The sequence below is a fragment of the Hoplias malabaricus genome, chromosome Y, assembly GCF_029633855.1.
Source record: "Hoplias malabaricus isolate fHopMal1 chromosome Y, fHopMal1.hap1, whole genome shotgun sequence".
Taxonomy (NCBI): Eukaryota; Metazoa; Chordata; class Actinopteri; order Characiformes; family Erythrinidae; genus Hoplias; species Hoplias malabaricus.
The window spans coordinates 10352833-10365514 of record NC_089820.1 but is presented as its reverse complement, the minus strand read 5'-3'; the positions used below and the strand labels follow the sequence as shown (position 1 = coordinate 10365514).

General features: G+C 39.5%; 1 protein-coding gene across 1 annotated transcript; it reads left to right on the top strand.

Moving 5' to 3' along the window:
- The first annotated feature begins 255 nt into the window (after positions 1-255).
- LOC136678896 (neuropeptide FF receptor 1-like) lies at positions 256-10209 on the top strand. The gene is made up of 3 exons (XM_066657076.1): positions 256-631; positions 6988-7087; positions 9159-10209. Exons 1-3 carry the CDS (start codon positions 256-258, stop codon positions 10177-10179), a joined length of 1497 nt encoding a protein of 498 aa, XP_066513173.1. The 3' UTR covers positions 10180-10209.
- The last annotated feature ends 2473 nt before the right edge of the window (positions 10210-12682 follow it).

Sequence of the window (12682 nt, the reverse complement as noted above, 5' to 3'; positions counted from 1 at the left end):
TATACAAAGACAATGGGTAGGCCATGAATATTGGTTTTGAAACCACTGCTGCAGAACCTTTATTCAGATTTAGCACAATATCTCTGACACATCCAGGGCACAAGATGTCAGAATAATGGCTAAGTAACATGAATAAGAATCACTGGATAAAATGACTGCTTGGTCTTTTCATTTTAATGTATTAGACCGGGATATCTTAAGTGTTTCTATCAAATAAAATGTGTTCTCAATTAGGTTCTGTCAAGGATCCCTTTGATGAAGAATTCCTTGGATAACTGGGACAGCATTCCAGTGGCATTATCAGAAATGGAATCATTATCAGACCTGTCAGATCTGGATGGAAACTCAAGTCTCCTGAACATCAGTAACAGTAACAACAGCTCCAACACCACCAGCATCACCTACTACCCTTACTACCAGCATTCCCTGCCTGTGGCAACCAGCCTCACCCTGGCATACCTCTTCATCTTCCTGCTCTGTATGGTAGGAAACGGCCTGGTATGTCTGATCGTGCTGGAGAACCGACGCATGAGAACCGTCACCAACCTCTTCATCCTCAATCTGGCTGTGAGTGACTTGCTAGTGGGGGTCTTTTGTATCCCCACCACTCTTGTGGACAATCTTATTACAGGTAAGCATTTCCAATGTATATCCATTTTCTCTACTATATGACCATACACGGGTTCTTTGAGTGATGCAGTAGAAATACCAATTTTGTTTCCAAAAAAAAATATTTTAGTTTAAGAGACATGTGAACATGAAGAACCTTTTAAAGATTTAAAAACCTATCACTCAGTCTTAAGTTTCTTTATGAAACCAAAGTATTTTTTTTATGGTGTCACTGAATGACCCTTTTAAAGAATCTTTATTTTTAAGAGTATATGTTTGTTAAGAGCCTATCCAACATTTCTAATCTCTGCTAAACTAAGTGTATTAATAAGGAGGGTGTCTTTCTTTTGCTGCAGTAATAGCTTACACTGTTCTAGAAAGATTTTATAATGTTGGAACATCCCTATAAAATCTGATTGTATTCAGCCATGAGACCCCTAGTCAGGTCAGATACTCATGTTGGACAAATAGTTCTGGATTCATTACAGTTAATCCTTAAGATATTAGGGTTTTACCCCAATGAGTATTTTCATTCATATTCTCGTCATGGCTCAGCATCTCCATAGATCTCAGGACCACCGCAGAGCTGGTCTGATCTGCAAGGTGAATCATTCTCAGCTCTGTAGTGACACTAACATGGGATGGTGTGTTAGTGTTGGTTGTGCTTTCCTAAGTGGATCAGACACAGGAGTCCTGCTGACATTTTAAACACTGTTCCTATAAACTGGTGACTCTATTAGAAACAACTTCCCTGTTAGTCCACCTTATAGATGCAGCAGCTCATCTGTTAGGGTATAGTTTTGTGTTATTCATCCTCTAGTTTTTCATCACTGGTTACAGGATGATGCCAACAGGACGCTGTTGGCTGGATAGTTTTGGTCGGTGGACTATTCTCAATCCAATACTTACAATAAAGGATTTAAAAACTCCAGTAGCATTGTTGTGTCTGATCCACCAGCAAAACACACACTAACACACAACCACCAGGTCACAGCAGTGCTGAGAATTATCCACCACACAAACAATGGTCCTGTGGGAAATTGTAGACCTGCAAAGTGCCCATTACATTGTCAGTGGAGCTGAAAAATATAAATATATTTTAAGCAAAATAGAGAAATTGAAAAATCCAGAGCCAAAATTCCTAATATGAACATGATAGACTGTGGTTGCAATGTCCTGGAGTACTCACATCCTGCAAATTTTACATTTTCAGAATCAAATTACAACACCCTTCACTGTATGAATATTCTCACTGTTGTTATACTTTAAAGGATACAGCAGGACTATAAATTGTTTTGTCTTATTATTCTTATACCCATGCCCTATACAAATAATTAATTTCTCGCTCAGCTGAACATCAGTAACTAAAAGTAAAAAAAGCTTAATTTACTTTATACTGGTTAAAGAAAAAATAATCCTTTGACATACTTAGAACTCCTAAATATGTGTCATGTCTACTGATGTCATAAAAATGGTAGAAAAGTAGAAAAGAGAGAGAACAATTAGTGGTAAAAAGCACCACATGACAGTTCATCTTTTGTGTCAGCTGAAAGCAGGATTTTCAAACCACTTGTCCTAAGAGACTCTATTCATCAAATCATCATGAGATCAAGCCTGGGTTGACAATGCAGATGCAGTGTTAAACAAAACGAAAAGATGAAAGAGAAAATCCATATATAAGAGCCTGAATTTTTATTTTGTTTTTCTCAAATGCAAGATTTATACAGGAAATATCATTCTCCTTCTCTATATTGATGCATTTATGAGTGAACCCTGGTAACACCGCATGTGTCTGAACTATCTGAGCCTTGTCTCTCTATCTATCCATGTTCAGAGAGGGAGATGAAACATAATGTCACTGGTCAACTGTAATTTCCTCAGCTACTGGTACATGAAGGCATCGTCCTATAGCATCGACCACTAATATACACAACCCCACCCACTAACAGTTGCACTTATCCTATAAACATGAATCAAGACAAAATCAAGACACAGAATTATTTTTAATGTCAAGTGTAAACAGTACCATTGCTAAGAACTGCTGCTCTTCTAAAGCCGCTAACTTATCTGCATTCCATTGTGAGAAGATATATCCTGCTAAACATGAGTGAGTGCATGAGCCAGTTCCATGATGTGCTTCACATCTGAAAAGGGCTCTTGTGAAAGTCTGAATAGAAGTCAAATGAATGCCTCCTGAATTGTATATCTGTATCAAATTTTATATGATGCTATTTCAGAGGCTGCAAGCCTGACTACAGCCTATTTAATTTTAAATAGATTTGTTCTTGAACTTGATCAAAAACCTGCAAACAGCAATTGGTCCCCTACAGAGCTGTGACAGCTTGATCTGCCTCTCTGATGATGACGTGTTGGGAGATAAATATATGGCGTCAGCCTGGCTGTCATACACTGCAGCCATGTGCCACAGTAATTCGCACAATTCATACTGTAAATTTTATCTTATTTATTGGTTTGCTTTCCTGTCGTGGCTGAGTCCATCTGCCAGCAGTGGATACTTGATTTAAATCATGACATAGTGAGAGAAAACAAGCTGTTGGGAAGTAAATCTGAGAAAGTAGAAAGCACAGGAGTGATTATGAGGAGCAAATCAGACGAGAGGCATGATTTTAACTGCATGTCTGACCATCTTTAAAACCTGAAAGACTGTAGGCAGTTTCACACTTCAAAACCTCATCTCTTCCGTTGCTGCCTTAACAGTGCAGATACTGGATATTTGTTCCAGACCACTCCAACTCAAACAGTGCAAGGATTATAGGAGTAGGTTGACCTCAGGTCTCTCTGAAGGAGCAGAAGGACCTGTAAACAAGTACAGTATCCATTCAATAGTTAAATCAGTTAAAATATGAAATTCATACTTGACGACTTCATTAATAATTTAGACAAATTGTGGCAGTTTTTTTCTGCTTTTTGGGTTGAGGGATGACGCTGGGGGTTGTGATTATGTGAAAGGTGGCCCACTCTAGCTGGTATATAGGCTGAACCACCACTGAGTGCACGGAGTGACTAAGGAAAGGGTAAACACATATATGATCAGAGACACAATGGAGAATGATAAACAATAAAAGAAAACTGAAAAAGTTAGCAAAGCTCACTGATTCTTTAGAAAAGATTTCTCTCTTACGCTACCTCCACATCCATCTTTCATAAAACAAAAACACATGACTGATGCACCCTTGCTTTTTAGAATTGTTATGTACTTCTTTAGGAACGTTTATTATTTTTTATTTTTTTTTTTTTTTCTGTCCCTTGCTTAGTGAAGCACACTGAGCTAAAATGTAGGCTGAATCATTTTCACAACTCTGTCCCCTAAGGGGGGACTGTTGGAGAGAACATATCTCTTTAATCAAGAAGTATACTCTTTAGTCAACTCTTTAACCTGGTTCTCTTGAGATGATTGTAGAGCTGTGTTGAGTGTAGCCCAGGACACACATTATTCAACACAAATGACTGAAGCCTTCATGTAGCTGCAGTTTCTAAGCACTTCATACTGCCCCTTTTAAAGAAGACATCCTTCAGACATGTCACCAACACTGATCTTTGAAAGCGCAGCAGTCTTTAATTAAGCTAAGCTATTTGCAGCGTAATTGATCACATTCAACATTCACAATCAACTGTCACATTCAGTATGCACAGTGGATAATGATGAAAGGGTGGGTCATGACTGTGACCAGCAGACTTGAGTTTCTGTTTGCCAAGGGAAAAAAAGCATTTCGCTCAATATAGGCTGAATTTAACTGTGGATGTATGAGTGTGTATAGTGAGTCACAGGCGGTGAATCACAGAAGCGATCACAGAAGTTGCCGCCATTATTATTAGTGGGAGACCAGGGCATGAATGTCAGAGGCTCTTTGCTTTTGAGCCAACTGCAATCCTCCTCATCAAGCGCTCAACTCCCCTTTCATAACACAGACACACACACCGACATGTACAAGTTCAGGGAGGAAAAATACTCAACAAATGATGGTGGGCTGGCTGCCTTTAACCTCCGCCATGTCACTGTACTCTGCATGACACTCTGTTTGTCCCTCACAATAAAGTAGGGTGTTTTCTTAAAACAAAATAAATAAATAAATAAATAAATATATAAATAAATAAAACCCCATCACTCTTTGATGTTTACTTTTTCAACAATTAGATATTCATTCATATGTTTTTAGAGCCATTAACCATGGTTCCAAACAGGTTTTCCATTACTGAATCTTTATAACCAGACTTTGCTTTCAGAAAGTTGTGAACTATAGCATGAATGGACATGAAAGCATGAATGAATATAGAAATATTGAATGCAGCTTCAAGTTTTCATCACTGATATTCTGTGAGGCAAAAGTGGCTGCATGCTCCTACCACTGAGTATATACAATGATACTGGATGAAGCACCATCTCTCCAGTGAACAAAGCTCAATGCCAGGTGGCTTTAAACTCCTCTAGCTGATTGTTGGAATTTAACACGGTAACCTTAAATACATTACATTTCATACTTTTCTATGTGCACACAGCTTAAATGTATTTGTCCAACCTCATTGTGCTTAATACAAAGCACGGGGTAAAAGGACAAAATGCCCCCAGGGGCTGAGTTGAGAGTAAAGAGTAGAGGCTGTTTCTGCAGCAAAGTGGAATAACTAAAAGATCATTTCCAAAAAAGTTGACTTTTTGCAAGATGTCAATACAAAATGCAATGATGTACAATTAATGTAAACCCTATTTTAAACTTAATATGGTACAAAACAACGTTTTAGGAAACATATTTGCCCACTGTGAATTTGATGCCAGCAACACATTCTAAAAATATTTGGAACGGGGCATTAACAACACTTTAAGCATTTGGGAACTGAGGAGACCGGTCGTTGTAGTTTTTAAATGTTTTGCTTGTTACAGCATTTTAGCTGATCAGCAGCTCTGTGTCAGCATTATAGTGTTTTTCATTTCATAATGCAACAGATGTTTTCAGTGGGTGACACGTCGGGCTAGTATAGCTTATGGACTCTTTCACTAAGGAATCATGCTGCTGTAATCTAGGCAGAAGGTTTCATACTTGCCATACTGAAATAAACCATTCCTCCCCTGAAAATGACACTGTCTGCAGCATCCATGATTTCCAAAAAGAATTTCAAATTTAGATTTGTCAGACCACAGGATAATTTACACTTCATCTTAAATGAACCCAGAGAAGGTGGCAGCATTCTGGATCCTGTTGATATATGGATTCTTATTTGCATTTGTGATTTTTAACTTTTTGCCTCTCGTTTAATTTGCTCCTCATAATCACTCCTGTGCTTTCTACTTTCTCAGATTTATTTCCCAACAGGTTGTTTTCTGTGTTTGTAGATGCAACAATGAACACAGTAATTTTGGGGGGTTTTTCCGAGCTCATGCATAGGAATGTGTCATCTGAGGGCCTTAAGACCACATCGGTTACTTAAGACCACATAATATGGGTTTTGGGCCATGTCCTTTAGATATAGGAATTCCTCTGGATTCTCTGAAACTTTTAATGGCATTATGTGCTACAGCTTCATGCACATTCCAAAGCCACCCTGAACTCCCCAAAAATTATATCTGAGTTCCCTATTTCAGCCTTCATGGGTGTGGCCCATACTAGCAAAATATCGGGTTTACGTAAATTATTTGCACATCATTGTATCCTGCCTTTTTGAAAATAGGGTTGTATTAGTACTGTCCAGAAACTTTGACCATAAAGTGTACAATTAAATTCAAGGACAAATAAATGCACAGAAGGGTAGCTGGAAGATACTAGAAAACAATGTATATTAATGGACCTGAAAGCTGATCCACCAGTCTCCCAACTGCCAAATGTTTCACCAATGGTACTTCACAGTATAAAAGTTCTACTTGAATGTCAGGGTAACAGTTGTCAGCTTCAGGCTGGCTGTATGAATGAGCTCATTCGGTCAAACTTGAAAAATATCAAGTGGTCCTATCTTAAGATCACAGTCCATCCACCACAATCCCACAGGCATTCAAGACCAGGAATTCAAGATAGCTAATTGGTCTTCCTCTCTCTGGATGTGTAGGATTGCTTTTCTCATCCCTCAGCATGATTGTAGCAAGCTAGCTAACGGGTGGGCGTCTGTTGGCAACCCTAACCAAACTGTGCAGAAAGATTCTCCTCCAAGCATGTTAAAGCATGCTGTCCAGTGATGTGTTAGAGGTGACTGGCCATACATGTTTTGGAACAAGCATTCTACCTTCACCCACCCAGCTTGGTAGCATCATACAATTGAATCCTAGCTAAACGATGGAATTGGATAGAAAGTTATCATCTTTGCATTTTAAATTTCACACATATTTGTTATCTCTTTCTTTTTCATGTTTTGCTTTCATGTCTTTCTTCTCAGGATGGCCCTTCACAAATACGGTGTGTAAGATGAGTGGCCTTGTGCAGGGCATGAGTGTCTCAGCCTCTGTCTTCACTCTGGTGGCCATTGCTGTGGACAGGTTTGTTTTTATGTAACAGTGATAAAGAACATAACAATCATACCACAATGCATAAAAAGAAAAAAGTCCTTATTCATATTGCAGTCTCCAAGAACCCAAAGGCAGCTGGAGGAACATAAAAGAAATGACAAGAACAAAAAAGTGAATATACAATGAATATCAAAAGAGTGGGTGTCTTAAAATGTATAAGGAATTAGGCTATAATGAGGAGTCACGCAGCATCTCCCATTCTATGTACAGCACTTCTTTTCACACCTTCTTTGCTCCCCGTCTGTTGAGAAGGGCAGATTAAAGCAAGAAATATGTAAGTGAGAAAGACAGGAGTAAAGTGAGATGAATGTGTGAGGGCAATAAAGATATAGGGAAGTAAAGCAAGGGAACAAAGAGAATGACAAATTGAGTATACACTGGTGTATAATAGAATTGGCATACAGTACAATGCAAGTTGGTACATTACAGCAGAATATAAACTGGCATAAAGTGCAATTCTTAAAATTGATTTTCATCATCCTCTACAGCTTATTTAAATTATATCCCATTCTCCTCTGGCTAGCAATGAAATTCTTGAAATGCTGCAGTCATTTCTAAGTCTAGTCTTTCTGGCGTAAGCATATATTTTAGAATGTATGATACTGAGATTTCAAGTCAAATTCTCCATAATCTTCAGACTGTTCATTTCAAAGCATCAGGGAATAAAAAGACACTTCCAGTGAATTTTGAGTTTATAATGCATTTGTAGTATTGTATGCAGTATATTAAAATGTCCTGTCACTCTCATCCCTGCAGTGACAGTAATGTTATAGTCTATTAGTGTGTGTATATTTTAATATAATCAAACTTAACATGAAAATGACCACCTTGTTTCACATTGATTGTATCATCTCTGCACTTTATATTCCCACCTTCACAAACTGTATTCAGTTTGTGGCTCTGCAGGTCAGGGTGGCAGCCATGGCCTAATTGTGAGGGGAAAAAAGGCTTGGGAATGGAAGGTCACCAGTTCAATCCCCACAACTAGCAGAAAATTGGGGGCGAGGGGTGTAAAGGGACAGTGCTGTGTCCTCCCTCACTGTCCTTGGCTGAAATGTCCTTAAGCAAAGCACTTTACCACTAACTGCTCCCCGTGCATGCGATGGCTGCCCACTGTGTGCTGTGTGCTCATTGCCAGTAGTGTGTGTGTTTGTGTGTGTGTGTGTGTCCACTGCCTCGAATGGTTGTAAATGTATAGATGTGAAATAACAAACTGTAGTTTGTGCAATGACAATTAAAGCACATTTAGCATACTGTTAAGCCTCATTTCCTCCTCAATAGTAGGAACCCCTCATATGACCACCTCGGAGCAGGTATTATTTGGGTGTTGGTACATTGTCACCACTGCAGTCATGAGTACATGGTTTTAGGGTGGTAACATGGTGTTGTGTTGACACGAGTTAATCAAACTGGGGTTTAAATCTTTAAATATTATACACATACAAATAAACTTATTTGTGCAACTTTACATCAAATCACATTTAAATAATGTTTTAATGGGAAATCATACCACATCACATAAAAATATATAACAATTATTATATTAAATGCATGATGGAACTCTATGCAAATATGCTGTCACACAGCTCTAGGGTCATGCCTCAGGTCACTGTCACTGTTGTGTTGGTGTGTTCTCCTTATGTCTGCATGGGTTGCTTCAGGGTTCTCCTGTTTCATTCCACAATCCAAAAATATGTTTGTAGGTGGATTGGCTATGTGAAATCTGTCCACTGGTGTGAATGTGTGAGTGACTAGGTGATCATGTGGTGCCTGTGTGTGTCCTGCCTTTCACTCAATGGTCCCTGGAATAATCCAGACCCACTGCAAACCTGAGTAGGATGTAACAGTTGCAGAAAAATAAATAAAATATTTGCTAGTTTTAGGTTGGAATACATCTTTTAGATAAAATATATATAAAGACAAAGCCAGCATTTACAAAATTTCAACAGAGGACAATTCATATAATGCTGTCATTCAGTCTTGAGTCCATCCATAAGGATCTTCCATAACAAATGTATTTTTCCTTTTTTTTTCTTTGTAGGTTTCGCTGCATCGTCTACCCTTTCCAGCCAAAGCTCACCTTGTTGGTTGCCAAGGTGACCATAGTGATGATCTGGGTGCTGGCACTGGTGATTATGTGTCCATCTGCAGCCACGCTTACTGTGACTCAGGTCAAGCATCACTACATGGTCCACAACCTAAACTACAACCACACATACCCTCTTTTCTCATGCTATGAGAATTGGGCTGACCCTCAGATGAGGAAAGTGTATACCACGATACTTTTCGCCCACATCTACCTGATCCCCCTCACTCTTATCACACTGATGTATGGTCGCATTGGAATCAAGCTCTACACCACCTCCGTCATTTCTGGGAATGACCAGCAGGACAGTGGTGGTCATCAAAATGCCACCCCTCAGGCTAATGGAGGGCAACAACATGAAGGCCGGCCACTCATCTCACACAAGAAGATAAAAGTGATAAAAATGCTCAGTGTGGTGGCCCTCCTTTTTACCCTTTCCTGGCTGCCCTTGTGGACCCTCATGCTTTTGACGGACTACGGTGGCCTCGATGAGGAAGAGCTGGAGCTTTTGTCTGGCTATGTGTTCCCATTTGCACACTGGCTGGCCTTCTCTAACTCCAGTGTCAACCCCATAATCTATGGCTACTACAACGAGAACTTCAAGCGAGGTTTTCAAGCCATTTGTAGAACATACTCATGTTGTTGCTGTGGAGGAAGCATTTTTTTCCTAAGACCTGGCAGGGTTGACCTGAGAATGAGTGGACAGAGGGAATCTGGAGGCAACTCCAACCCTGTGCCTTTTGGTGCAAGGAATAGGGTTTACACTGATGGTAATTTGAAGAACTGCAGGGCAAGACAGGAGCAAGAACAAAAAAGGGCTGGTGGTAGGGTCAGCAGCTCTGTTAGCATGGATGATGCAGTGTCTCTTGCGACTAATGAGCCCAAAGGGGTTGCAGGTCAAAAGGGCCTGCAGATGGAGGACCTTGGAAAGATTAGTCCCATTGGTGTGACTGTGAGTCAAGCCTGGGACCAGTAGAAAATCTGGGTTTACAGCAACCACTGACACTCTGCGGCACCAAGGAAGCCATTATGGACGGATTAAACTATCAAGGATTGGGATTGACAGACCAACTAAGGTTGTACACAGTTAGAGATTAAACTGTTCCCAAAAGCATGGAATTAACTTGCCATCTCTGAAACACCAGACTAATGTGGTTCAGAGCACATGCACAAGAACATTACATTAACAAAGATTTCTAGCTTCTGCTACATAGTCTACCCCTTCTCACTGGGACCAAAGGGGCAACTCTGTTGGGTTGGGTCACTCAAAACAAATTAATTGAAATCAAATAATTTATGTTGTACAAAGCACAAGGATGAAGCTTTGTATTATGTCTGAAAACAGCGAATTCTTGCAGTTCAGCAGACTCATTATGTGTAATGGGTACAGACCTGTTTTGACATACACAGATGGAAGAGCTCTTTATTTTCTAAGATGGCTACACTTCACAGTAAGAGGGTCTGCTGTTTAAAGGCACCGCAGAAGAAGAGTAAGTACTTTCTTGCCACTCTGTAATGGACAAAATATGTTATTTTGACAAAATTACAAAATAGCACAGATTTGTGACGTGTGTGGATGCGCATTTATTGCCAGTGTTTGTGTGTTTGTTTGAGTTTGTGGGGGCAATTTGCTCAGGGCTGACCCAAATGTTTGGATGTGGAATGTGAACAGCTTGAAAATGTGCTGTCCATTTAGGGAGTTTATGATATTTATGCTGGATATGGACTGATTTAATGGAACAAAGTATTGGGAAGAGCTTTCAAACAAATAGCACCTTTTGTGTTTCTAAGCCATTTAAATCATTCATGAATCAGTGAGTGGAAGCAAATCTGGAAAAAAAAAAGCCAATCATAGGAATGGATAATATAGGCACAGAAGAATCTTGCACAATATAGCCTTTTTCAAACAAGGGGAAGGTCTAATGAAGGACGGGCGAGCTGAAGTCCATTCACAGGTACCAGCCAAAATTGACACAGGAAATTTTTCCCCCTCTTTTAAATGAACAAAAGATTTAAAATGACTTTAGAATGTTTTAGACCCCAACCTGACCCCATTCTATCAGATCTGGAGAAATGTCACATCATTTGGAAAGTGCAGGACTTAAAAAAAAAAAAAACAGTCCAGAGTATTGTGAATCAAAATTCTGTTTTAAAGTAGCTTAGGGAAGAAAAATGATCTCTGGTCTATTGTATATTTTTATGTCAAAGAGGGGTTTTGTTTTGTTTTATTATTATTAAAGTTATGTAATAATATAATTTTGGGAGTATGACCACGCCCGAACTCCTCCTCTCAGCCCTATATATACCCCGCAAATTCACGTCATTTCTGCGTCAGACAAACCCGCTTCATTTAGTTCAGGAGACGGATCTCCACTTGACTGCTTCACTACGTCAGCTCGCTCCTCCGCGCTGGGCCATTCCTGATGATCCCCTTATTCGGAGCCATGTTCAAACATTATCAAACCCACTGAGCCTCCTGTTTTAAAACTTGCTCTCACCTCCACCCAGTCTCCACCCTTTACTCATATTCATTTATCCAACAGGGGGTCCGGCTTCATGCACAATCATAAGCCACCCTGAACTCCTCCCTAAAGACTTCTGAGTTCACCTCCCCGTTTCAGCCTCTACGGGCGTGGTCCATACTAGCAAAGAGGTAGTAATCAAAAGGAACCCTCCAACTTCAAACTACTTAACATGATAATGGATTAATTTATTCTATTTCCAGAATGCTCCAAAATACCACTGAATTAAGCGCTAAAAGGGCTAAAGCTGTTTTTAGACAAAAGAATAAAGCAGCCCAAACTCATATAAATCCATCCATGTTCTCGTCTATGTGATTCGTTTAAATCATTCAGGTTCTTCTGAGGGTGGGTCCTCAGTAAAAGGTATGGATCAGGAGAAAGCATCAAGAATGTGTCAGAGAACCAACTCTGACTTTTTCAATCAAAAAAAAGAAAATAGAAAAAATGCTGTTTATTGTATGCTTTTTTAAAATTGCATTGCCGTTTGCTGCAAGCTGTGCAGACCTGCTGCAGTATGATGTGGCCTTTTGTGCGTGTGTTTCTTGATTATACTGTTGCTGTTCCCTTGGCTTTAATTATATCTGTGACAGGAGCTTTTTTTCCCTGGCTTTTCATATGGGTGAAGGGGGACTGAGAGAATTAATATAATCAAGCCATCCCAATATCACTATTAATATTGCTACAAACATACTTTTTTTTATCAAGCAACAACATGTAATTAATATAAATAATGGCATTATCAGCCAGGCTTAACATTTCACAAAGTGTTTAATTTCCACTGGCCTCCACAGCAATTAGCACAATGGTAGAGAAAGCTGAAAGTGACAGATGTCTTGTATATGCTCTGCAGGATGCTGAATTTGTACTTTAGCCTGTTGTAATTGATGAATCACATTTAGTTCCCTAAAGAATGGGGATGTCAATTTATGGGTGTGCTTTTAGAATAACAGTGTCTCA